The sequence below is a fragment of the Ursus americanus genome, chromosome 4 (assembly GCF_024610735.1).
Source record: "Ursus americanus isolate L20-20 chromosome 4, mUrsAme1.1.p, whole genome shotgun sequence".
Classification (NCBI taxonomy): Eukaryota; Metazoa; Chordata; class Mammalia; order Carnivora; family Ursidae; genus Ursus; species Ursus americanus.
This window is the reverse complement of record NC_142130.1, coordinates 23,183,414-23,211,264: the sequence shown is the minus strand read 5'-3', so window position 1 is coordinate 23,211,264 and position 27,851 is coordinate 23,183,414. Positions and strand designations below refer to the sequence as shown.

The 27,851-nt window shown below is 40.6% G+C and overlaps 2 protein-coding genes across 2 annotated transcripts; both read left to right on the top strand.

The window, feature by feature from the left end:
- Positions 1-780: 780 nt before the first annotated feature.
- On the top strand, positions 781-18,519 carry TBCCD1 (TBCC domain containing 1). Its single transcript, XM_045811216.2, has 8 exons — positions 781-851; positions 3,583-3,961; positions 6,882-7,037; positions 10,377-10,743; positions 12,598-12,784; positions 12,925-13,422; positions 14,448-14,597; positions 17,101-18,519. Exons 2-7 carry the CDS (start codon positions 3,626-3,628, stop codon positions 14,575-14,577), a joined length of 1,674 nt encoding a protein of 557 aa, XP_045667172.1. The 5' UTR covers positions 781-851; positions 3,583-3,625; the 3' UTR covers positions 14,578-14,597; positions 17,101-18,519.
- Positions 18,520-18,705: 186 nt separating this feature from the next.
- On the top strand, positions 18,706-26,234 carry CRYGS (crystallin gamma S). The gene is made up of 4 exons (XM_087861479.1): positions 18,706-19,546; positions 19,818-19,882; positions 25,186-25,428; positions 25,867-26,234. The coding sequence occupies exons 2-4, from the start codon at positions 19,862-19,864 to the stop codon at positions 26,137-26,139; spliced, it is 537 nt and encodes a 178-aa protein (XP_087717605.1). The 5' UTR covers positions 18,706-19,546; positions 19,818-19,861; the 3' UTR covers positions 26,140-26,234.
- The last annotated feature ends 1,617 nt before the right edge of the window (positions 26,235-27,851 follow it).

Sequence of the window (27,851 nt, the reverse complement as noted above, 5' to 3'; positions counted from 1 at the left end):
AGAGGTAAGGGAAAGACAAGGTTACTGCTTTCAGGAAGATGCCTACTGGAGGAAAGAGGCCACATAAAAGAGGAACTAAATTGCACTTTATGGTCTTATTTACCTTTGTAACTCCCACACCTTATACAAGCCATAAACGAACTAAGAAAACAGGAAATGGCTAAAAATCGTTAAGTGGACGCTTCGAGGAAGGAGTGGTCTTCTGCAAGGTGGAATCCAAAAAAGCTTCAAGAAAGCGGTAACGTGGCGGGAAAGCTAATAAAGCTAGCCTGCGGGTTCTTTTGTTAAGGAGCTAATAACCCCGGGGGCTCTCGCTTCAGACCGCCTGGGTTTCTATGCTGGCAGCTCTCTTGCTGTGACCTTAGGAGTGTGTTACTTCTACCTCTCTTCGTCCTAGTTTAGTTGTCGGTAAAACAACCGCACTTAACTTAAAGGGCTCTTGGGAAGACTGAGATAATGCACATAAAGGTGCTTTACACAGGGCCGGCCCGCGATGAACACTATAAATGTAAACTGTCATTGTCATTACATTACTGATCAAAGCGTGCTGACCTTACCAGCAGCTATTGGCTGACCATAGATGTGTAGAGCAATAGAAAACGTCCTACTTCTCTGATTTGAAAGGCACGCCGGGTCTGGCTCCAGGTCTCAGCACCGAGGACCCTTGGCCTCAGCCACGTATTTCTCAGCCCGCGGGAGAAGCGGGAGGCCGCTCTAGCAACGTGGGCCTCCAGTTCTCGGTGGTGCGAGGCCTGGCGCTTGCGCAGTGGGTGAGGCGGGCGAGGGGCGGGCCGGGCGAGCGGGGCGCGGCGGCGCGCGGAGGGTGCGGCGGAGCGGCCCTGCCTTCGCAGGTAACCGCGCGCGGGCCGGCGCCAGGGAGGGTCGGCGGGCTGGGGAGGCTGCCCTTTGGATCGCCAGGTCTCGGGTCCGCTACGGAGCCTGCCGGCTGGGGCTTACCGGTTCCCAGAGCCCGGCCCGGGAGCTCATGCGGCCCGGACTAAGACAGCGTAGGAAGTGGCGGCAAAGCCCTCGGAGGACGGCTGTGGGTCTCACGCCCATCTCCCTGCCTGAAAAACCCCCAACCCAGCTCTCTCAGGGGCTGCTTTTGAGAGGGAAAAAGGCCTTGTTTGTTTAGGAATTTAGCCTTCTCGAGTCTGAGTTCATTCCCCAGGATCTGGCTTTCGATTGCACACTTCAGGAATTCAGGATCTCACAGAGCAGCCTCTTTCTATCTTGGGGCGAACTAAGATCTTCCTCTCATAACTTTCATCTCTTGTCCTCAGAGCAGCGCTAAGCCATTCCCGTATACGAAGACAGTTGCCCTTTACCCTCTCACACCTTTCTTTTGGGTTTCATGCTCCCACGTTCCTTTACCTGGCCCTTATGGGGCCTCACATCTAAGGCCCCTCGTTCTGGTAATCCTTTTCTGGATCCACTCCCATTTTCCAGAGATTTTCCCAAAACCGTGTTCCTAAAGTACATTTGTAAGTAACACAGTTCTCAAGTCAGACAGACTTGAATTCTAATCCAGGGTCGTGCCAACCTAAGTATGTGACTTTGGGTAAGTCCCTTAACTTCTCCAAGCCTCAGTGTGCTCATCTGGAAATGGGGACAATCATATTATCTCTAGGTGGTTGAGAGGACGAAAGGAGGTGAAGAATGAAAATTATTTAGTGTGCTACCTGGAACACAGTAAGCACCCAGTTGATGTCAGTTATTTTTGAACAGATAATTCCCCCCAAAAGCATGACAGTCTTGGAATCAAATGGAAAGTATAATAATAGCAATAAATAAATAAATAAATAAATAAATAAATAAATAAAAATAGCATTTTCCATCAGTCATATAAGAAAGGTTTTTTAAGTGATGTTACTTAATGCTGAGGAGTGCTCAATGGTCAAATGGTACTTGATGGTACCCTGGTCAAGTGGTAGTACAGTTTGATACAGTCATCTTGGAAAGTGATGGAAATACATGTCGGGAGCTTTAGAAATGTCATTTACTTCATTTCACCAATGCGTATCTGAAAATTTTCTCAGAAATAATCATAGTGCAGAAAACATGCAGAAAGATGGTAATTATAGCACTATTTATAATTGTGAAACATTTAAACTTTTTGTTTTATTATTTTAATTGAAGTATGGTTGATATACATTATATTAGTTTCAGTTGTATACCATAGTGATTTAACAATTATATACATTACAAAATACCACAGGGGCGCCTGGATGGCTGAGTTGGTTAAGCCTGGGACTCAGTCTCAGCTCAGGTCTTGATCTCAGTTGTGAGTTCAGGCTTGGTGTTAGGCTACACACTTAGTGTGGAGCTTACTTAAATAGAACAAAACAAAACGAAAAAACACACGCAATAAGTGTAGTTGCCATCTGTTACCACACAAAGTTATTATAATATTATTGACTATATTCCCCGTGCTGTACTTTTCTTCCCTGTGACTTACTTATTTTATAACTGGAATTTTATACTTCTTAATCCCCTTCAACCTTCACCTACATTTAAATTTTCTACAGTGGAAAAATTTAACATATACAAAAGTAGAATAGGTAAATAAACCACCGTGTGCTCATCACCTCACTTCAACAATAATTAGTATTTTGCCTATGTTGTTTTTGTGAAAAATTTTAAACCTACTTAATGTCCAAAAATAGGAGAACAGGTGAATAAACTAGGGCACCTTTATTTAGAGTGCAATGAAGCTTTTAAAATAACAGAATTGTATATATGCTGTTATCACAAGTTTGAAAATGCAAAAGCTAACATCCAATCTGTGTAGAAAAAGAGATGGAAAGGAAGTACAATTGACTAGTAACTAGTTTCCCTTTGATGGTGGGACAGTGGATGATTTCCTCCCCTTCTATTTTTAGATATGGTATAAGTATTCCATAAAAATTATGTATTGTTGTTACAACAAAGAAACAACAAGCGAAATCTGAAAGCATTGCACCTGAAGTAAGCACAAGAAGATGCCAGCGCAGGCTCACTGTTACAGAGACTAAGGGTGATCTATTTCCGCAGCCCACGCTTGTGTGAGCATTCGTCCGCCACATCATGTTAGTGCTTCCTAGTGAACTCTACGTCCGCTAACATGTCTGAATCTTTAACCCCCATCCTCTATGTGTAAGTGATTTGACTCTGACATTTTCTTCCCCTTATTTAGACTAGCATCACCCTCAGGGTAGGCAGAGATTTCCTGTGAAGAGATGACTCTCTCATTTCTTCTTTTCTTCCTTTCCTGAGCAGGATTCCAACTCATACTTCATGCATTTATACACTCTCCTTAAAACAACCACTTGGAACAATTCAAGTAAGATAATTTTGTTTTATCACAAAATTTTTCTTGTTCAAATCCATTATAGTGACATCTGACCAAAAATTTATTCTGCACTTGGTTGATAAACTAGATCTGCTTTTTAAACTGACATGGTACATCTTAAAACAGTGAAGGGAGGGGGTCACCTTAAAGAAAACGTATAAATGGAAAAAACAAACAAAACAACAACAAAAAGAACATGTATAAATGAGTTTTGTTTCAAATCAATGTGTGAAAAAACTTTTGTTTACTAGGTATGCCAAGAAGCCTTATCACACAGATGTCCTTCGAGATAATATGGATAAGTCCGGAGTTCTCCTCTGGGTGAAAGCAGAACCCTTTATAGTGGGTGCCTTGCAGGTGCCCCCTCCGTCCAAGTTCAGTCTTCACTATCTCAGGAAGATATCCACGTATGTGCGAACCCGGGCCACAGAAGGAGCTTACCCACGCCTGTACTGGTCTACATGGAGGCACATTGCATGTGGGAAGCTGCAGTTGGCTAAGGATCTGGCGTGGCTTTACTTTGAAATATTTGATAGCCTTGCAGTAAAGACACCAGAGGAGCGCCTGGAATGGTCTGAGATTCTGTCCAACTGCATGTCTGAGGATGAAGTTGAAAAGCAAAGAAATCAGGTATAGATTTATATGTATGTATATGTGTATTTAACTCTTTTTATAATAAACAGAAAATAAGCTATCTTTACTTTTTGTACTAGCTGTACAGTGTGTGGTTTTAGGTAAATGACTATTGTGATCCCAAAGTGCCATTTTTTTTTAACCATTCCAGTTGCAGTATTTAATGAATTACCCCTTACTTAGCAATCCCTATTCACCTACTTCCAAAGCAATAATGTTACAAGAACGCTGTAACCCTGACTTTGAAAATATTTTAAGGTGAGTGCGTGGTGATGAATCATTGATATATTACAGTCAGCGAACCTCACTATTTTTAAGTGAGCATCTTCCATGTGCTGGGATTCAAAGATGCTTGGAACAGCATCTCTGCCCTCATGGAGCTCATGGACTAGTAGGGGAAGTTGGTGTGTAAAAAAAGTGCTATTTGATAGTGTGGAATGTATAATAGTAAAAGCGTGCATAAAGTACAGAAATAAGGAAGAGAACGGTTAGTTCTGGTGATCAGGAAAGACTTCACAGAGAAAGTATATTAATCAGAGTAAGCTCGTTATAGTAACAAGCAATCCTGCCATTTCAGTGGCTTAGCACAGTAACATTCACGCAGCAGTGTAACAACAAGGCATCTGGTTGGATGAGTCTCTAGACTGCTGTTGTCCAAGCAGTGACTCTCAGGGATCTAGTCGTCTTCTATCTTTTGGAGCCACAATGTTATTAGCTTTGCTGCAGTTAAAAACAAACCAAAATGAAATTCCAATGGTCTACAGTAACAAAGGTTTGTTTCTTGCTTATTTTACGTGCAGCCTGCACTTTAGCTAGGGCTAAAGGTTATGGCTTGGCTCTATGTGTGTACTCATTTGGGGACCCAGGCTGAAGAAACATATTCTGTATAGGTCATGCCTATTCCATGACAGAAGAGAAGAGCAGCTGAGTAGGAGAAAACTCATGATGCCTCTTAAAACGTTTGCTCTGATGGGACATAGACTATAATTAGTTCAATTCCATTGGCTGAAGTTTTGTTATATGTCCGTGTCTAAAATCAGGACGATGGGGAGGTAAACTACCTCGCAGGAGGTAGGGAAATCCCATGGCCATGGATCAGGCTGTATAAGCCTCCTAGAGGATGTGGAAGTGAGTAATTGTGGGTATAATACAGTTTGCCCCAGCCATGCCCACTAGGGCCTCAGAGTCCTTCACTTCCATTTTTTGCTGGAGCCTTTTTGGGAGACTTGAAAGTGACATATGTCAATCCACTTACATTCCATTGACTGCAACCCAGTTATACCATGTTTAACTTCACGGGAGGCTGAGAAATGCCATCTAAAAGTGTGCCCAGGAAAACAAGAAAAGGTATTTATTTAGTATCTAGCCACGCTCTGCCGCATGGGGTAATATCTAAACAAGGTTTGGAAATTGAAAAGTTTGGCAAGAGAGGAAGGACATTATTGTTACTCATTAATTAAACATTGAGTGCCTACTGTGTGTGAGGTACAGTAGTGGGTGCTGGATACAGAGATGAGTAAAACCTTCAAGAAGCTCCAGAGTTTTTGAGTGCTTATTATGTGCTAGATTCTATGCTAGTTACTAGGAATATAAAAATGAAAAAGATGAGGATCTTATAGTTTCACGAAGAGAAAGGTAGATGAATAATGATAATATAATAAATTGTTAAATGGAAGTATGTATAAAATCAAGGAATTTTGCTGAGTAAAAAAAAGCCAATTCCAGAAGGTTATGTATTGTATGATTCCATTTATATAACATTCTTGAAATGACAAAATTATAGAGATAGAGAACAAATACGTGATTGTCAGGAATTAAGGAAGGGGTGAGGGTGGGAGGGAAGTAAGAAGTAGGTGTGGCTATAAGAGGGCAACATGAGAGATCCTTGTGTGGATGGAAATGTTCTATAACTTGGCTGCATCAGTGTCAACCCCCTGATTGTGCTACTGTATTATAGCTTTGCAAGATGGGAAACTGGCTTCAGTGTACACGGGATCTCTCCATTAGTTCTTACAACTGCATCTGAATTTACAGTTATCTCAAAAAATTTAATTAAGAAAGTAAGCATTAAAAAATTATGTAGGCTCATGGGGTTCTGATTGCTGGTTGATTAAATAGGTTTAGGTGGTCCTGAGAATCTGTATTTTTCAATTCCTTACTTATAGCAATTTTGAGTCAGGTTGGGAAGCGTGGTGAATAGAGCTGTAGTAGCAGATGTATGACGTTTTTGTGTCTCTGTCTGGGTATGGAAACGGGTACATGAGGATAATCAGGAGCTTCAAACCGTACCCTTCTTCAAATAAGAAACGACTTATAAACATCTATCAGACCAGTAGTATTTTTTTAAGTCAAACACTCTTTTAAGAACTTGACGAAAACCTGAGTCCTCCTACCCCCCAAAATGTACATACACCAAAGACTTACATACAATTTCAGGTGTTGCATTGATACCCTAAACTTTATTGATAAGTCTGTGAGCCTTAGGTTAGACTAAACTGCATATTTTTGAAATTTCCATCTTCTTTTCTTCCATTTATTTATGCAAATGACTAAAGTTTGTCTTTTTTTTGACTGCGATTTTAAACTTCTGAAATACTATACTTTTAAAAAGTACGTACTTCATCCTCTCCTCTCATCGATTTTGGGGAGAGAATGCCTATGCCATAGATGCTACATAGCTTTCCGAGAAGGTGAGTGACTCTAGTTTAATTAGTTTTATAAACTCCTATATCTGGGTATCAGAAACATACATATCAGATGCTAGCAAGTTTCCTTTTTTCTTTTCTTTCTTTTTTTTTTTTTTTTTTTTAGGATTGGCAAACTGTTGTGAATTTATTTTACTGTATCTAATTAGTTGTAGACGAGGGACTGATGTGGTTTAGGACATGTGTTCATCATTTCTTTTCTTTTTGGCCAGCTTTCAGTGGACACCCTACAGTTCCTGCTCTTCTTATATGTACAGCAGTTAAACAAGGTCTCCCTGAGGACATCTTTGATTGGAGAAGAGTGGCCTAGTCCCAGAAATAGATCTCAGTCTCCTGACTTGACTGAAAAATCCAGTTGCCATAATAAGGTACTGTTTAAATTTTGGCCTCCTTCTTTGAAAGGGACAATTTATGAGGGAGATGATTTGCCTTCATTAAAAATTGTGCTGGGATTACTTATATAAGCCAGTCATTTGCTGGCGTGTTTTGTTTTGTTTTGCTTTTTCGTTTCTTTTCCTTATTATAAAACAAAATAAATATTTGCAGCTAGTCCAAATAGAGAAGTAATTTCCATTCATTTCTTCGATGACACAACAATCACATGATTTGGGGGCAAATTATTCACTGTACTCTCATTAGCATTCTCATTTTTGCCAATGTTAATGAATTTGAATCTACTTATTTGACTCAGTTAGGATACATGAGAAGATGTAGTGTCTGCAAAGTCTGTTGAAATTTATTGAAAAAGTTTCGAGAAGAATATCTTCTCATGTGTTTAAGTGCTGTGCTTTGGTATACCGGAGCTCAGCATGCTTATGTCATATTATATGATGCAACAACCTAGAGGTTAAACTTAACTGCCTCACATTGTGAGTTCTAGAAATTGTGTTATTTCTTCTTTCTGTTTTTATAAAGAAAACGGAAACGTTTTACCTGTTTATGTAAAAGTATTCCAAAAAGCTTTAAGTAAAGCATAGATCTAGTGTTACTGCCGTGTGCAGGTTCTGTAAAAATGGTCTGAGGCAAACAGCGACAGCAAAATCTTCTCTGATATTTGGCACTTTTATAATCTCCTTTTTCAAGTAAACCTGTCCACCCTTATGTTCCATGGTACGATTCCCTCCTGGTTTTACTTCTCATTTTTCCTTCTCACTCTTCTTCATGAGCCTCCGCACTGGTCCGTACAGGCCGCTACTCCCCCAGGATTCTGCCTGCGGCAATGTTGTCTTCTTGCTGGACGTATTCTTTAAACATAATTCTTCTCTTCCCATGACTTCACATTTCTCAATGACTCCTGAGTTTGTCTCCATCCTAGAGTTCCCTCCTCATGTAGATGCCCTATCTATACCTTAAATTCAGAATGTCCAAGTCCAGATGTATTAGGCCAATCATTGTCTGTCCTCTCCGTGTTGAATGGGCACCATGTCAAGATGGTGTTTGGAATTAAGGTAGTCTGCATTCAAATTGACTCTGCCACATATTATTATGATTTTAGGCAAGTCAGTTTACTTTCCTAGGCCTTTGCTTCTGTTTTGTGAATGGGGATGATAATGCCTATTTCTGAGTGGCTGTGAAATTTCAGTAATACATCAGCATGAGACTTGTTGCGTGGTAACCATCAGTATATGGTGACTCTTAGTTTGTGCTACAGCATGACCTCTCCCAACAACTGATTAGACCAGAGATGGACACTTGACTAGAGTAACCCATTCATAGATATGTATTTGAAATTGGTCTGATTTGGATTGATCACCTGGCCCAATCAGTGCCACCAGGAACTGAAGAAATTACCAGTTTGTGCTGGGTGCTTGAGCTGGACGCTCAGGTAGCACTGGTACGAGAATAGCCACCATGTTCACGAGTGACCTGGAGTTATGAGGGATTAGAAACCCTGAGGTAATCAGAGAAAAAGAATAGAATGGAACAGACATGGAGAGACACTGGCGTCTGAGAGAGAACCAGGCTCCTGATGGCCTTCCAGTTCCAGTTCTGATGAGGCCTACCTGTACTTCAGTTTGGGAGATGACTGTGCGTCACTACGGTAAAATCTCCCTTTATCTGAATTGACTTATATTCCCAAAGCCAGAGGAAGTTACCACCAGCTACCCATGCTCGTTCTCTCAGCACCCATACCTACTTTTTTGTCAAGTCTTGCTTATTCTGCCTCCAAAATAACTCTGATTTAAAAATCTGTCCCTCTTTGGGTGGCTGGCTCGGTTGGTAGAGCACGCAACTCTTGATCTCAGGGTTGTGAGTTGAAGCGCCCCACATTAGAGATTACTTAAAAATAAGATCTTTAAAAATAAGGTCTGTCTCTTTTCTTCCTCTTATATAGGCCATACTGACATTGGTGGGGGGCTTGATTTCTATAATTAGGTCCTACCTGGTCACCCTGCTTTTAGTCTACACTCCACCTACTACACTGGACTTTCTAAATGCAGAAGGATTGTATCTGTTTCCTGTCAAAACTCCCATCAGTAATTATCGTTGTCACTGTTGTTTTCACCTTGCGGTCCATGGAGCCGCCTCAGGGCCTACTATGGGTGAGGGGATGCAGTAAGAGAGATGAAGAGCGACAGCTCTGCTTCGACATGTTCTATGGTATCCAAATGAGTGTTTACTAAAAAGAAAAAAGGTATAGCTATTTAGAAAATAGTTTTAAAGTCCCCGGCACATGAAATAAAGCCCAGATGCTTTAGTGTTTCATGCAGGCCTTTCATGATTGGTCCCTACCTGCCAGTTTTCTGAACACGGCAGGTAATTTTACTGCTGTGGATCTTTGCATATGCTATTCCCTAGGCCTAGAATGCCTTTTTTCCTTGTCTGTTTGCATAACTACCAACATGAATCAAGAATTTTTTCTAATAGCACTCCATGATGGTATTTTTTCCCCAAGAGGGGTTCCTTATTCCTCTCAGGCTCATAGCATGTCTTTACAGATCTCTGCTGTAGTTCTTATCTCATTGTGTAATAGTTGCTTGCTTGTATTGTCTTATCACTACATAGGCTTTGAGTTTCTTGAGGACAAGAACTGTGTCCTATTCAATTTGCATAATTCATCACTTAACACTGTTCATACTGCATAAGAGATATTCAAGAAATATCTCTCGAATGAGTGAGCCAAGTCATTGAGACATCTGCCAACTCAAAGCTTATTCCAAAAGTGATAACTTCTCTTAAATCTAGCTACTGTAAGGTCAGTTGCATTGTTTCATCCAGTGGAATTTGAAACTCCTCCTGTAATATGAGAAGGTAACTAGAGAAACCCAGTGTTTCATGGAATGAATGTCCAAGGTGGCTATTTTTATGTTAGATCTGAAACTTTGAGTATTTACTAGTTGTGGGATCTTGGGCAAGTTTCTTAACCTTTCTGTATCTCCAATTCCTCATTTGTAAAATGGGCATGGTAACGGCATCTTATGCAAGATGGTTGCTAGGATTAAATATGGTAAAGTTTATACAACGCTTTGTGGTTGGCATGCACTAAGGGTTAGCTGTAGTATTACTTTTGAATTAGCTAAGGAAGGGAGAGAATCTGTTTATGCCTATCACATAATATTAAAAAATCTTTATAAGACTTATAGTGTGGCCTTAAATGCTTTTTTAGGAGGTGAGGCAAAATAGAAATACAAAAAAATTAAAATATAAAATTTTCAGGTCTTGTAAAATCTGTTCTGTTAAGAGTGCTTCATTTTGATATTTTTTAGAACTGGAATGATTACAGTCACCAAGCCTTTGTCTGTGATCATCTGTCAGATCTCCTTGAGCTGCTTTTAGATCCAGAACAACTCACTGCATCATTTCATTCGACCCACAGTAGCCTAGTCTCTCGCGAAGCTGTTGTGGCCCTCAGCTTTCTTATTGAGGGTACAGTGAGTAGAGCCAGGAAGATATATCCCCTTCATGAACTCGCTCTGTGGCAACCACTGCATGCAGACAGCGGCTTCTCAAGGATCTCTAAGACCTTTTCTTTCTACAAGCTGGAAGCCTGGTTGAGAGCCTGTTTGACTGGGAATCCATTTGGTACATCTGCTTGCCTCAAGTCTGGAAAGAAATTGGCTTGGGCTCACCAAGGTATTTTTTCAGTATTTTAATCTATAGTAAATTGAATGACAACTTAAGGAACCTAGTGTTTTCTGGTGCATTAGTAATCACACATCTTCTGTAGAAGACCTAAAAATATTGCCACTATAAGAGAGAAGAAGGGAACTGCTCTCTTTCGTCTATGACTTTTTCCATCAAGGCAGCAATAGTCTGAGAGAGTCGATTTCAGAGTCCAGGTCGTTCTGGTTGCAGTTAATGGATCTCCACGTTCAGTCAACCGTCTCTTTGCTCTGCTTTTCTCTATCTGACTCTTTCTCCCTCACCCTCTCACGTGCTCATGTGTTGAGGGCCTTCCTGTTTTCTCTGCACCACAGCCAAATTTGGCCATTCCACAGTGACAACCTCAGAGAGTTGGTGTAAAGATGGGGTCCTTTTTAGATACACAGACACAAACAGATTAGACTTTTCTGGATTGGAAATGTCAAGTTACAGTAGAGAAAATCTGTCCTTGGTTGTATCAGATACCTATTCCTGACTGTCCAGCGATGGCTAACAGGATAGTTTCAGGGGCTGTATGACTTCTGGGGCCCAGGTATAAGTTTAAAGAGAAGTAGATGCCTACATTGAGACAAATGCCAGGCAAAATTAATGAAAAAAACAAACAAACCTAGACTATACTTCCACAATCTCTGAATTTCAAGGATAAAGAAAAAATAGGTTCTGTGTAATTAAAAAATCAGTTTTGTGTCAAACTTCTATAATTTGGCATATTTTTATAATTTGACGATCATGAAAAATGATTCAGCAATGTCTACAGAATCTCAAGCAAAAAGATTGTGATCCAAGAATTCTAAATCCAGCCAAGCTATTGCTCTAGTAAGAGGTCACAGACTTCCAGGTATCTAAGGGTCCCATAAATATAGAGGATATGCTACATAATTCTTGATGGTGCTTAAAGAGTATAGGCTCAAGCAAGCTTTTAAATGTCATTACAGTAGTCACTAGTAGGTAAAAGGGGATATCTAAACTCTTAGGATTATATCAAAATGTCAGCAGAGGTGGATAATAGGATCACAAAAAATTGTATCTTCTTTTACCACTCGTATTTAAAAATTGTCTCCAATAACCATGTATTACTTACTTAATAAAAGGAAACATTAAGAATTGTTTTTTTTTTAAAAAGTAATAATATACTTATGTGACCTCCTCATATTTGGCCAGTATTCTTTACAGGGGTGTCCTACTGGCTCTCAGAGAGGTGCCGTTTGAGAAGCTAGTCCCATCACGGTGAGACTGTATTAGGAGGGCAACCCCTGCACAGAGTTTTTGAGTGTCAGTTTGCGCAAGGGACTGTGCGTGAAAGGAAGATGTGCTCTCAGTTACTAGCGATGCAGGGATTAAAGGCATGAATCCAAGTAGAATTCATGGAACAATGTGGTAAGTAGCTTAGGAAGGGTTTGAAATTAGTGTTACGGCAATTTAAAGAGATTATTTAAGGATTGGGATGATAAATTAAGGCAATTTGGGAAAGATACTTGAGTTATTTGAGTTGGGCCAGCTCTGTCCCTAGCCATATGGCCTTAGGCACATTACCTGAAAGATACACAGGGAAAAAAATCTTAGATCTGTAGGCAATCTTGAATGGACTAGAGGTTTTAAAAAATTTTTATGACAAAAAATTATGAAATATTGCAAACATACAGAAAAACACAAGGAACAGTATAGCAAACACTTCTTTACCCAATGCCCAGATCTAATGTTTTCCCAAACCTTACACGTATCTAATTTTAGACACTTATACACGTAGACATATGTAACCTCATATGGTTGGTTGTTTTTCTTTGATTTGAAACGATCTCATTTATTTATGTTTTTCTTAAATAGTTGAAGGGACGACCAAAAGAGCTAAGATTGCTTGTAATACGCACGTGGCCCCTAGGATGCATCGCATGGTGGTGATGAGCCAGGTTTACAAGCAGACCTTGGCCAAGAGCTCAGATACTCTGGTGGGGGCACATGTAAAGATTCATCGTTGCAACGAATCTTTTATATATCTGCTCTCTCCCTTACGGTAAGCACAATTCTGATATTTTGATCTTTTCTGTGGACTCGGATTGATCCTTTTTTGCCATCAGAGAATGATTTTGTAGTCAAATATTCTTTTATCTTACTCTCATTCAGCGGAATTTACCTCATTTCTTCATTTTTCAGATCTGTGACCATTGAGAAATGCAGGAATAGCACCTTTGTCTTGGGCCCTGTACAGACTGCTCTTCACGTCCACAGCTGTGATAACGTTAAAGTCATTGCTGTTTGCCATCGTTTGTCCATCTCTTCTACAACAGGCTGCGTCTTTCACGTTCTGACGCCTACACGCCCACTTATTCTCTCTGGAAACCAGGCAGTAACTTTTGCCCCTTTCCATACCCATTACCCAATGCTGGAGGATCACATGGCCCGGACCGGCCTCGCTACGGTGCCTAACTATTGGGATAAGCCAATGATTGTGTGCAGAGAGAACTGCAACGCAAGTGTCTTCCGACTCTTACCACCTTGTGAATTCTATGTATTTATTATCCCCTTTGAAATGGAAGGGGACACTACAGAGATACCTGGGGGCCTTCCATCTGCATATCAGAAGGCACTGGGTCAAAGAGAACAGAAGATACAGATCTGGCAGAAAACTGTGAAGGAGGCTCGTTTGACAAAGTGAGTGTTTTCTAGAGAATTTGTCTTATGTACAACTCTATGGGAAAACAAATTAATCTGTACATGTTTACAGCTGTACTAAAGTAATAAAAAAGATATAACGTGTCTTTTGTTAAGGTCAGTATTCCAGGCTGTTTGGTTGGGGGATGGGAGCAAGTAGGTGCTCAAGAATTAGACTCCCTACTTTCCAGAAGCTTTAAGTTGATAGAGAAACAACTTGTATGCATGAAAGATTATATATAGAACATGCCACATGATCTAATACTTAAATGAATTGGTTTTAGTTTTTAGCTCTCTAAATTGTATTGGTGGTTCTCAACCTCGGTTGTACATCAGTCATCCAAGGAGCTTGTTGGAAATACAAATTTCCTGACTCCACCATATCACAGACAAACTCTCCAAGGGTGGATTCCTAATGCTGCTCCATAGACTAGTGCTAGTTTTTGTCCAGGTTTTCCCTAATCCATGGTAAAATGTGAAAAATAAGTACAGTAGTACAGTGTTTTAAAACAAAGCTAAATTTAGTCCACTTAAAATAAAGTTTTTCCTGAAATTATATCCTTCCTAAACTTGGGGTGCTAAAATATCTTATTTTTAAATTACGTGTTTGTGGTAGTAGATGATTGTGGTTTATTATGTTTGCCACAAGATTTTATTTCAAGGGTACTGGTCTTTGAACTCTAGAAGCCAGGGACACGCTATATGGTTAATAGAGCTTCAGAAAACATCAGTGTGGGTAGTCAGGGGAGATTTATGGGGGAAGTAGAATTTGTGTTGGATCTGGAAGAATTAGCAGTGTTTGGATAGGAGCTGAGGACTGGGCAGAATACTTTTGTATCTGACCAATCGGGGTGATGGTGGGCTCCAATGTACAGAACTGAACAGAGCAGTTATTTGGAGGGAATAAATGGATAACTAGAAATAATTTAATGTCTATCCCATTAAAGTACTTTATAATCACCTGGAGTAAAATGAACATGAATTTAGTGTTCTTACATTTTTTCTGCTCTTGATGGCACTTTTAGGGATCAAAGGAAGCAGTTCCAGGTACTTGTGGAGAATAAGTTTTATGAGTGGTTGATTAATACGGGACATCGCCAACAGCTGGACAGTCTTGTGCCCCCTGCCGCAGGCTCCAAACAAGCAGCGGGATAGACTCGCACATGGAGACACTGGTGGGCATTTATAACATAGACCGCTTCCAAGAAATTATCTTGGCAAAACCTTACAGACATGCAGAAAAGCTGTGCAGAATATTATGTTACTGGCCACTGCCTCTTTTTCTCTTCCAAACCCACTTGTATGTATAGGCTTTACATACCTATTTTTACCGCACTTTACAGAGAAGACCAGCCAAACTGTTCCATAGGTGGAGTCTATGGAATAATGGGCAAATATAATGGCAAAGTTTTGTCTTTTTTCTTCTTGCCTAGTACAGGTTTTCTACTGTCCAAAGATTCTACTTTCCCCACACATAGCTTTCAGTTGTATTTCCACTTTCTAACACATCTCTCATCTTTCCCATCACCCACACACGAATCCATTAAGTTAACTGATCTTTGTTAATTGCCCATATGACTATTCATAAATTACCAGAATTAATCCAAATGAATTTGGATTTGAATACTGATTTGAATACGGAACTCCGGAAGATCACAGATCCAATAGAAGAGAACATGGATACAGACAGATTTTCTAGAAGTCATTTAATCCAAATATAAAATATTATTTTTTTAAAAATAGAAATTACTTTTCTATTTTTAAGTCTTTTTAAAGACTAATAATAGAAACACAAAGGATATCAAATAGTTCACAGAAAAATACTTACATACACAAAGATAACTTTACAATTAAAGAAATGTAAGATACTATTTTTCCTCTGTCAGATTAGCAAGGATCAAAAGCTGGTAGACAACACTGGTAAGGCATTTTATTTACCACTGGGGAAAGTGTATACATTTGTACAACATCTTTGGAGGATACTTTGACAAAATACAAATTGTAAATGCACACGGTTCTTTGACTTAGCAATTTCACTTAGCATGTATCTTATAGATACACTCATGTAGGTAAAGATCTGTTTAAAAAATATGTTCATTGCAGCATTGTTTGAAATAGGTGTAGACTAGAAACAATCCCAGTGCTTCCCAGTAGAGGGCTGATGCCTAATGCATTGGTTCACCCGTGTTAAAGAATGCATCTTTAAAAAAAGAATGTGGTCTGTCTATAGGTGCTGATACTGAATCTCTAAGCTGAGGGTTTGGAAGGGTGAAGGCAGAAGAGGCGGAGTAAAATATTGCCTTGTGTGTTTGAAAAAAGAGGGATAGTTATCACACATAGTTATATGCTTATTATATGCCTTAAAAACTTCTGAAAGGACATAAAGAAATTATTTTTATTTTTATTTTTTTAAGATTTTGTATATTTATTTATTTGAAACAGAGTGAGAGCAAGAGAGAGAGCACACAAGCCAGGGGAGCAGGAGAGGGAGAAGTGGACTCCCCACCGAGTAGGGAGCCCGACATGGGGCTCGATGCCAGGACCCTGGGATCATGACCTGAGCCAAAGGCAGACACTTAGCCAATTGAACCACCCAGGCGCCCTGGACATAAAGAAATTATTGAAAGTGTTTGTCTTTGAGGAATGAGATTAGATGTCTAGGGTGATTGAAAACTTATTCTTAATTTTTGTTGATATAGAATTCACATACCATGAAATTCACCTTTTTAAAGTAAAGGATTCAGTGGCTTTTGTTAATACAGTCACAGTACAACCTTCACTACTAACTAATCCAGAACATTTTCATCACCCTAAAAACAAACCCCATATACACGGACAGTCACCCCTTATTCCTCCACCCCCTCTTTCTCCAGTCCCTGGCAACCACTAATCTACTTTTTGTCCCTTGATTTGTCAACTCTGGACATTTCCTATAAATGGAATCATTGGACATGTGGCCTTTGTGCCTGGCTTCTTTCACTTAACATCATGGTCTTAGGGTCATCTCTGTTGTAGCATGTGTCAGTATGCCATTCCTTTTTATGGCTGGATAATATTCCATTATATGAATATACCACACTTTGTTCATCAGTTGATCTGAGATTTGAATTGTTTCCCCTTTTCAGTTGTTTTTACTTTTATTGTGAATAATATTGCTATGTACTTTAGTGTACAAGTTTTTTTGTAGACATATATTTTCAATTCTCTGGGTATATACCTAGGAGTAGAATTGTAAGGTTATAGGTTTAACTTTTTGAGGAAATGCTGAACTGTTTCCCAAAATTGCAAAAACTTTATTGTTTATAGATTGTTTGCATTTTCAAATGTGTATTCCTTTTTACAAAAAGGAATTTTATAATACTTATTTAATAAATGCTGAGATTAAGAATCGGGAATCTGATGAAGATTATCCAAAGGAAGTGGGAACTATGAGAAGGTGAAATTTTAGTTGGGCTAATCCTGATAGCCTGCCACTTTTTCACGCCTTTTCTTCTATTATGAACTAATGTGACCCTCAGAAAAAAGGAATAGAATTAACCTTAAATCTTATGTATTTAATATTCTAAACTCTCACCTGACCTTGATTTATATGATTTTGTAAATACAAGTTTTTTCTTATTATTTGCATGAAAGCAATAGAAAATTAAGTTATTGATATTTTTCTCTTGTTATCTACAGGGCCCTGGAAGCAGGAGGATGCATGCAAGATGGTACACATCTTGAAACTAAATGGGGAACATGCTCTTGCTGCTTAAGAAGCAATGCGGCTTTTTCCTTCTTATTTAAGACCGTTCCTTGATTTCCATTCCACACTGATGTATTACTGCTTAGGTCGAATTTTAGATGAACTTCTGACTATCATATAAACATATTGTTTATAGAAAATCAGAAAGCTCATCTTTGTGTTGCCAAAATGAAGAAGTTGAGGAAGACGGTTTCATTGTAGGTTAATATTAAAGTGACTGAATGTAGATTTACAAGTAAATTTCACATTTTAATTTCTATGATGAAAGGATCTCATCCTTCCTAGAGTTGAATAAGAGTTTCATAGTTCTTTGAAACTATTTAAAAGGAAATTGCTACTCCTTTTAAAAAATAATTGGAATGAAAATATAGTTTGTTGGTGTATAAATATAACAGAAATAGTTTTATACAAAGATATCTTAGTCCTTAAAACTGTGAAGCAATGAAATTGTGTTAAAATCTTTATTTTTCATTTTCTGCTTCAAATTTTCAATAAGCGAACTCTAAACGGTAATTTTCTCCTTTTGATAAAAAGATAAAGCTTACTTTTAATTTTAGAAAAGGTTTTATGAGGGAGGAAAGAATTTTTCCTCTATCCTTCTAGGTTCTTTTGGCTTTAGTCTATTAATTAAATGGACATAAGACAGATTAACAGGAAGAAAACAATTTTAATTACATATCTGTGGGAGACTCATAAGAATATGAGTCCCAGGAACAAGTCAGGCAGTTGGTTTATATGCCACCCTGAGCTAAGGAAGGGAGTATGGGCCTTGGGCTTCGAGGGGAGGAAGGTAATTCACAGGATGTTAGGAAGAGCAGATGTGTGGCAGTTAGATGTTTGCCTTGTCATACAGATGGGCCATTCAGATTAAAAGTTCCCTCTGGTAATAGCTTTTCTGGGCCAGGCCCCCTATCTGAATTATTTTAGGTAAGTTAAGTTTTTCTTGAATCTGCGGGGTCTTCGTCACCTTTAGCTCAAAATAGTCCACATGCTACAGTAGCACGTTTTGGGGTCATGTTTTCTCCCTCTCAGTTACCAATGTCACTTTGTGATGTTATCAAAATAAAGTTTACATTTGATTGGGAAAGCTGTATTCTTTAAGATAAAGGAAAAAGAATTATTAAATTATTAAATAATTATTAAATTATTAAATGAATCCACTGATAAACATTGTTTTCTATGCTCACTGGTCAGTGAATTAGTAATTATATCAAAAAAGGGCTTGATCTCAAGTGAAAAATTAACTCTCAGAATGGGTGTTAATTCTTACTGAGGTTTTCATAGTTTTTATTTTAAGATGAAATTCAAGAGAGAATTCAATAAAGAAACACTGGAGTAACTGAAGTGTGTTCTGGAAATTGCTGTTGGTTAATGAAATTAATGGTATTACTTACTTTCTTTCCAGTTTACCAAATTTAGAAAGCTAAGCACATAACTTACTAATTTGTTTCTCAGTAATCTTCCTATCAAGGCACATTTACCGTTTTCTGAATTGACTATAATGTATCTTGGCGGCATCCCATTTATTGGAGAGCTTAATTAATGAAACCATGAGGAAGATGGACTTTTAGAAAGAATATACTTGACCAAGAAAAAGAAAATGGAGAAGGATTGATTTGTTGTTTTTTGAATTTACATAAAATGTAATCTCATTCCAAAAGTCAGAGGTGTAATAGGTGCCAAGAAGTGTCCTCTGAACAGGTTCCCATAGGATATCATGGCAGAAAAATGCCACCAAGCAGGCGGCACGTTGGGCTTAGCTCAACCTTGGCAGGACCGTAATTCTCACGGTAGCTTTCTGTCTCTCAGGCTACGTTCTGTATAGCCCTTTCTTGTGGATTGTGTGTCCTGCATGTGTGTCCTGAAAAATTTTCAAACTTAAAGAACAGTTTCAAGAATCAGAATCCCCACACACCCCTTGTCTAGATTTACCGCTTGCTACCATGTCGTCACATTCACTTTACCGCTCCGGACAGTAGAAGTATTTTCGCTCAACAATTTGAGTGTAGGTTGCAGACATCTTAAAACTTTACTCCGAAAGACATTAGCATGTATTTCCTAAAAAATCACGACATTCTCCTATGTAGTCAGAGTATAAATTACTAAATTGATTAAATTCAGGAAATTTCACAATGGCACCATATACAGTCTGGATTAAAATTTTTGCTAATCCTCCCGAAAATGTCCTTTGTAGTGACATTTTCCAAACATAAGATCATGCATTGTGTTTAGTAGTCATTAAATTTTGTTGCTTTGGAAATGTCGCTTCTGTTCAGAATTAGAGGGTGGTCTTCTGACTCTCCAGCAAGCTCTATTGAAGTAAAAAGAAGACCGGGGGGATTTCAAGGTGGCGGCTTGCTAGAAAACCAAATTGCCCAGGTAAGGGGGACTTTTTTGTTTTTAACTTTGAAAACTTTGGCTGGGTTTTGGTGCCTTGACTCAGCAAAGTCTATAATGCAGCAAGGCTTGGTAAGCATTAGAAGGGGTACTGAAGCTTTCCTTTATTTCATAATCCCAATTGTTTTTCTAGAAACCATCAATAGCCTCTAAATGACTGACTCAATTTTTGGATCCTATTCTCATGACTAAGCAAATGTTTGATTTGAAACCAGCCCAGTATAAATGTCTCTGTGCCTCTAACTCTCTGTAGCCATTCTGGATTCCAGCACTGGGGAAACCAACCTATGCACCAAGATGTCTAAATCTGGAACCAAGGTAAGAAAGCGGCCATACTGATTTGTAGCCTACCACTTTCTTGTCCTTCGTACCTTTCCTTTCCCGTTTTTCCTTTCTTTTGGAATGTTTCTTCTTTTCCAACGTACCTAAAGATACATTGAAAGAAATGTGGAGAAAAGCTTTTGCTTCTTTGCCTGGAGGTGAGTATGATAGTGGTTTGCAGGCTGGGATTGGGAGAGAAGATTAAGAAATGCTCATTATATTTTCTACTCTAACAGAATTCTCCAAAAGTTTATTTTTCTCCAAATTTAATTTTCTCCAAATAAATTCTCCAAAAGGGTTTATCTTTGTGTGGGGGGGCGATGTTTAATACTGTGCAGGTATACAACGTGTAAATATCATCATGATTTCTGCCTTCCAGCAACCAATATTCTATGAATTTTCCCAGGAGTAGAACTTGCTGATAAAAGGAGTACATGGAGTAGAAAACTTTTAGTATTTAGTTAAAAACTCTGCTCTGTGCAGGGCACCTGGCTGGTTCAGTCAGTAGAGCATGTGACTCTTGATCTTAGGGTTTTAAGTTTGAGCCCCATGTTAGGTGTAGAGATTACTTAAAGATAAATTCTTTTTTTTTTTTTTTTAAGATTTTATTTATTCACTTGACAGAGAGAGAGACAGCCAGCGAGAGCGTGAACACAAGCAGGGGGAGTGGGAGAGGAAGAAGCAGGCTCCCAGCAGAGTAGGGAGCCCGATACGGGGCTCGATCCCAGGACCCTGGGATCACACCCTGAGCCAAAGGCAGACGCTTAACGACTGAGCCACTCACGCACCCCTTAAAGATAAATTCTTAAAAAAAAAAAAAAAAATCTGCTCTGTGAAAGTTAGCCTCAACCAGTAATGGTCTAAAAGACCATCAAATGAATTAAATCCTACATATCCACTTCATTCAAGCAGTTACTGTTACCCATTTCCTGAAATAAGGTGCTTACTTACATTAGGAAAATTGCCTCTAAAGTATTTGATTCACAGTTAGACTGGAAATTGATTCTTAGGCAGGGCTTTAGGAATGAGGGCAACTACCTTCATTCTCTATTTTAGCTCTTCCACTGACCAGGGAGTGTAGGCAAAGCCATCTGTGCCTGATTTCCGCCCCGCCCCCCAACTCTTTACTTTGAAAAGTTTTGAACCCATTGAACCTTAAAAGAATAAGAAAGAAATGTTGAACGAATGCTTGTATATCGCTCACTTCTATTCTCCAGTTGTCAGCCTTTTGCTATATTGGGTGTCTGTCTCTCTCTTTGTACATTTGACAATAAATAGACTTAATTATTTTGCCATTTTTAAGCATGTATCTCCAAAAATAAACATACTAGCGTTATCTTGTCCCCAAAATTTATAACAAATATGATACATAATATTCAGACTATAATTAAATTTCCCCCAGTTGCATCTCCAAATGTGCTTCATGGCTGGCTTTTCCCCTGATACAGGATCCAGTCAAGCATCATGCATTGCATTTGGTTGCCGTGTTTCTTTAACCATTTTTTCCTTTAGTGTCTTTTATATGGAACAGTCACCCTACCTTTTTGTTGTTGTTTGAGTCATTAACATTTTTCAAAGTCCAGACCAAGTGTCTTGTAGGAAGTCCTGAAATCTGCATTTGTCTGTTTGTTTCCTCATGTTTAGATTCAGACTAACCATCTTTGGCCAGAAAGTTACATAGGCAACATCAAGTACTTCCCATCATATCATGTCAGGAGGCACCTGTTAACTTGTTCCAGAACTGGTTAGTGCCTGTTTTTTTTTTTTCCACTTGGAAAATAAAACTAATAATCATACTCATCATCTTAAAGATTACAGGAGACAAATGAGACAGTGTCTTTAGTGCTCTGAGGTTCTTGAAAGTAGGCCGTGCAAATCCCACTGAAAGGAATTGTAAGTCCTTAGAGGAATATCCATAGGCCTCGAGGGAAGTCTGTTACAGAAACCTCTTAGGGGCGCCCGGGGGGCTCAGTCGATTAAGTGTCTGCCTTCGACTCAGGTCATGATTCCAGGGTCCTGGGATTGAGCCTTGTGCCAGACTCCCTGCTCAGCGGGGAGTCTCCTTGTCCCTTTCCCTCTGCCCCCCTGCTTGTGTGCTCTTTCTCTTTTCCTTTTTCTTAAATAAATAAAAAATAAAATCTTGAAAAAGAACCCTCTCAGACGAAAATACCCCTGCTGCTGCCATAGATTTCCACAGTAGTAATAGTGTGCTCTCTTATTTCTTGTAGATGCGCTGTTTACGTGGCTAGCTAATTTGCATGCTAGGCCAAAAGAGCAAGTTAATCTCTTTCTCTATTGCTTCTCCCTGTCCCTCTATCTTACTAGCAATTTAATCAGAGTTATGGGCTTGGCGAAAACAATGCATTTTACTAAAATTGTTTGTGTTACCTCTGGAATACTCAGCGTTTTTATTTCTGCTATATTGGATTAGTAGGCTATTTTTCAAAAACTAAATGAAAATGAGAGGAATTTTGTAACAATTTTAGGGAAATCTCCAGCACTATTTCTTAGTCTTCTCTAAAAAATTTTTTGCCCAAGATTCTCAGCTCACCATAGATTAGATTTCATGGTTCTTCTGCAAATGGAAATTGAGTAGAAGTACAACATCCTCTGGGCTCTGAGATTTGGAAGGTCTCCTGCTGAAAGGAAAGCTTGGTTCTGGAGCTCAGTAATGCTCCATAGCAATACTGTACTTCGTTTCAGCCTTGGGATGGTTGGCTAGTCTGCCAGAAGGGTGGACAGCAAGGTGACCTTATAGAACATGGTGTATATTTCCACTTCTGAAATATAGATGTTAGCCAGGCAAATGTGCAGAGGGCACTAAGTGTGAGAAACATTCAAGTAAAAAAGGTATTAACTTTATTTCCTAAAACAGATCCCTTGCAAAGCCTCTTTTTTGGTGACTAGTTGTCCAAAAACCAAAGGTAAACTGAATTAAAGTTACATTAAGGAGTTTAGAATCTATTAATTCTTAGTGAAGTTACCTTAGTTTTCCTTAAGATCTTTCCACAGGCCTTGGGGAAAGCTGCTCAGACTCCATTGTTCCATTACTAAGAGAGTAAATGGTGTTTGTTGAACAGAGCTAGCTGTGCAGGCGGGAAGACAGCAAAGGGAGATAAGATAAAATGAATCACAGGTCACTAACCAGGAGTTTTGCTCGGCAGTCCATTCACTTGCCTGCAACAAACTGGTAACTAGCTATTGACCTTGGGCAAGTCATGTAACTTCTTTATCTGTAAACCGTAGCAAAGGTTTATTGGCAATTGTGAACCAGATTAAACTAAGCGCTTTATTGGCATTATCCCTCCTCAGAACAACCCTCTGCCCTGGATATCGTCATCCAGTCTTACAAAGGAAGAGCCTGAGCTTTAGCGAGAGGTTCAGTGGCCTAGCCAAGGTCCCAGAGCTAGTAACTAGTGGTCTGCAATTTCGTCTTCATCTGTAACCTGGGACCCCATGTATCTCTCAGTCTGCTGCGCTGAAGTGGGAAATGGAGCTGGAAGAGAAATTTGGGAGGGGAAGAAAGGAAATGAAGGAGATGATGTAGGGGTGGGAAGGGGTAAGGAAGCTCGTAGGGAACAGGAAACAGGAGAGGGGAGAGAGACAGGAAGGGGAGATTAAGGTGGAAGGAAATCACCATCAGTAGGCTATAATCTAGAAAGCTACCCCTGGGGTAGAAAACATTGAGGTTTTGTGGCCTTCTGTGAGTCATTCTTGGTTTCTGCCTCTCCATCATTCCTTACGTCTGAGCAGTCACCAAATCCTCCATTCCTTTCGACTGTGTGTTCCCTCCGTGTCATTCAGCTAGCAGTTGCCGTTTGCTGGCCCGCACCAGCTCTCACCGCACCCACAGCAACCATCTGCTTCCATGCACAGACCGGCCCACCGCACCGCGCATGGCGTCACCAAAGGGATTCTAGCACGGCGTCCGTGGCAGGCTGCCGGCTTTATTTCCCAGCACTTCACCATATACTCTGTATGCACCAGGCTCGAGGAACTGCTTGTCGCTAGAGTGGGCCATGTTCTTTTATTCCTTTACGCCTTTGAACAGGCAATCCTTTTCCATTTGCCTCCGGAAACCCCCCCGTTATCCTTCAGTCTTCACCTCAGAGATCCTCTCAAGACTACCTGGCTCTACTCCTTTCCTATGAACATAGTGCTTGACATGGTTTTTCTTCTTTTAAACCGATAATGCAAATTAGCCACAAGGTGGCGGCATAACGCTAGGGAATTAACTGCCTGACTCCCTGACACTTGTGCTTTCAACGATAAACTAGCATTTATCTTGGATTGTAGAGTTCTAGAACGAGAAGGGGCAAACTCTACAGTCCATTTGGGCTGGTGGTTTTCAGAAACTGCGTTACGAATCCCCAGGAGTGCCTGGGAACTCTATCTCCTGTTGCAAACGGGAACGTTTTATTTTTACAGCCAGGGCTTCAATCTAGTCTAGTCCTTCACCTGACAAGTGGGAAGCAGGAGTCCACCGAGGCAGCTTGCCTGAAGCAGTGAGTCTGACCTTAGAGATGCAGCTCCAGAGCCCAGGTTTATCATTTCCCGGTTCTCAGGGCTGTATGCTGCCATGCCAATCAGAGGTCTCAAGTTTACCCCAAAGATTGTGGGAGAAACTTGGTGAGAGTTTGAGGCAAAGAACACTCATGACTTGTCATTTTGTTACTTTGTAACTACTCTGTTGGCAATACAATAAAAATACAGAGCATGAGATATTGTCATGTGTATGCTCTATATCCATCTAAAATAAGCTCTCTAAAGCTAAGGTCTGCTTTATTTTTCTCTATGTATCTTCCATATCACCTAGAGTGAACGTCTGCATTTGGAACTCACTCATCTTCAACCAACATTTATTGAGGGTTTGTCCAGTGCTGGATACAGGGGTCCATAGCTTAAATAAGGTTTGGCCTTTGCTGCTGGAACAAGTCTAGAAGGAGTCTGATGGGAGAGAGATATATAAGTGGATAATTTGTTTTCTTATGCGTTAAGTACCGTGAGTTATGGGATCAGAAAGGAGGAAGCCATGAACTTGGGTCTGGCTTATCTTAGTGGCACTCTTTTGTTTTGCTTCGTTTTAAGCCTTCAGAAAGTTCTCATTCCTGTTGTTGACAACTAAAGTTGTCTGCCAGAAGAAGGTGGGTGTTGTGAGGTGAGGTAGAACTCTATACTTCCTCCTCAGAATTGAAGAGGAAGGAATTTCCAAAGTGGGGAATATGTCCTTGGTCTTTATTTTATCATGAATAACGCCGCCCAACTCCCCAGTTCTTGTCTTTGTTCGCCCCACGCTTCAGATCACTTTCTATGAGGACAAGCACTTTCAAGGCCGCCACTATGAGTGTGACTGCGACTGTGCAGATTTCCACATGTACCTGAGTCGCTGCAACTCCATTCGAGTGGAAGGAGGCACCTGGGCCGTGTACGAAAGGCCCAACTTCGCGGGCTACATGTACATCCTACCTCGGGGCGAGTACCCCGAGTACCAGCACTGGATGGGCCTCAACGACCGCCTCAGCTCCTGCCGAGCTGTTCACCTGGTGAGTCCAGGGCCCCTCCGATCCCGCTCCTTCACTCGCTCGCTCGCCTGCTCCAGCTCTCTCTGTCTCTTTCCCCTACTTCCCCCCTCCTTTTTTTTCTTACTTTTATGTGAAACCATTTTCTTAACATTTTCCTACCCTTTAATGGGGTGTTTTCTTCTGTCAGCTGCTGAGGCTTACATAAAACCTAAGGTCAGTTCATCACAAGACTGAATACACGAATTATTTCCAGAGCACTCTCTCTACCTCCTGAGTACTTTAAGGCATTAAGTTTTTCTTACCGAAAGTCGGCTGTTTCAGTCAGTACACAGTGGGGATGGGAGATCAGATCGCCTAGCTTTCAAGGTGGTGGGTTCTGAACCACACCATTCTCAGAGTTCTTGACCTGTTGGTGGTTTTCATAATCATCGTGGTTTATTTCCTCCTGTGTTTTTCCAGTCTAGTGGAGGCCAGTATAAGATTCAGATCTTTGAGAAAGGAGATTTTAACGGTCAGATGTACGAAACCACTGAAGATTGCCCTTCCATCATGGAGCAATTTCACATGCGAGAGGTCCACTCCAGTAAGGTGCTGGACGGAGTTTGGATTTTCTACGAGCTACCCAACTACCGTGGCAGGCAGTACCTCCTGGACAAGAAGGAGTACCGGAAGCCCATCGACTGGGGTGCAGCTTCCCCAGCTGTGCAGTCTTTCCGCCGCATCGTGGAGTAATGATGTCGATGGGGTCACGAGTTTCTTCCTGGGGGCTACATGCTGGCTGGCTTTGTCATCCAAATGGGCATCCTAAATAAAACAACTGGCACGCATTCCACTGTTGACTGTGATGCCTCTCCTTAAACACTCTGAGGGACCAGTACCGTAGTGCCCACCACAGTGGGCAGTTACACAAAGCAACTCATCCTTCAGATTGCCAACCGATAACTGTGCCGAACAGACGGGACTGCATTAAAGGCTAGAACATCACACTGCCATGTGGTGGTTCTGCTTGCTTAAGTTCGGTATTGATTCAGCAGGTGCAATAGTAATAGCCACTGCTAATTGAGTGCCTTCATTATTCTATTTTCTCTTCCCAACAACCCTGTAGCAGAGGTAGTTTATTTGCGTTCTACAAATAAGAAAACAGAGGCTTAGAGAAACTAAAAACTTGCCCAAGTTTACCAGCTGGTGATCAGAGGAACCGGGGTTTGGTCCAGGATATTTGTTTCCACAGCCCCTGTTCTTTTCTCTTCATCTCCAACTCATTCATTCAACACCTGCCAGCTGGGGGTCCGCGTGCATAATGGAAATACAAAACGCTGAGAAATGTAAGAGGCGGAAAGGGCAGGGTCCCCGTAAGTTCTCATGGAGGAGACAGAATACCTATCAAGAATGGACAGTGAAAACAGAGCCATCACTTGAAAATTTTGGAGCCATAAGTCACCTGAAGGCCTTGGTTTAAGATTCAGAGGTTGCTGGGTCAGTTACTTCTCAACTTTAAGCTCAGTCTTTCTGTCAAAAGCACATCTCAAATAATTTGTCCTGACTTTACAGTAGTCGAAATGGAGTTTTACTGAGTTTTACTCACTTTGAGTAACCCCTGAGATTTTCTGTTTAATCTTGATGAAGAGGAGAATGGTGAAGGAAACCCAGCATCACTGGGAATACTTAGTGAGCATCTGAGGCAACCTGGGGATGTTCTGGATGCACCTGTCTTTAAAAGAGAGGGCAGAGCCCAGGTCTCCTAGGAGCTGTTCCAGAAAAGGACATATTAGAACTGCTACTGATACTCCCTTTGTGTGCACTTCCGTCTATACTCTTGTGTGTAGTGCATTCTCTCCCCCAAATATTTTTTTTTCATTTTGTTAACTTCCCCAGCCCTTTGTCATTTTCTCTGTTTTGAGTGAGGGACCTTGAGAGACTTGGGTAAACATAAGGGAGGGAGGCAAGATGAACCATAGACGAAGAATGGGAGGCCACCCACTGAGCCACAGAGAGCTCTGGGCCTCGTCACCCTACCAGGAAGGGAACTTGCTTTATCTCCAAAATGAGGGAGTTGAACCAAGTGCTCACTCAAGTCCCACTGAACGTAAACATCCTAATTCCTTGGAGGTCAGGAAGAGGGTGCAGAAAGGCTAGCCGATGACCAAAGACCACTGACACTTCCAGCGGCACAATTTCTGGAAATGACCTCAGAGGTCTTGCCCCTCCTTTTCTGCAGAAGAAACTGAGGCTGTGGTAACCGTGCATTAGGGCCAGCCTCTGCTCTCCTATCAACTGCCGCCATGTTCCAGGCCCTGGGGCGTCGGTCACAGTCTGTTCAAAACAACCAGGGGCGCCTGGGTGGCACAGCGGTTAAGCGTCTGCCTTCGGCTCAGGGCGTGATCCCGGCGATCTGGGATCGAGCCCCACATCAGGCTCTTCTGCTATGAGCCTGCTTCTTCCTC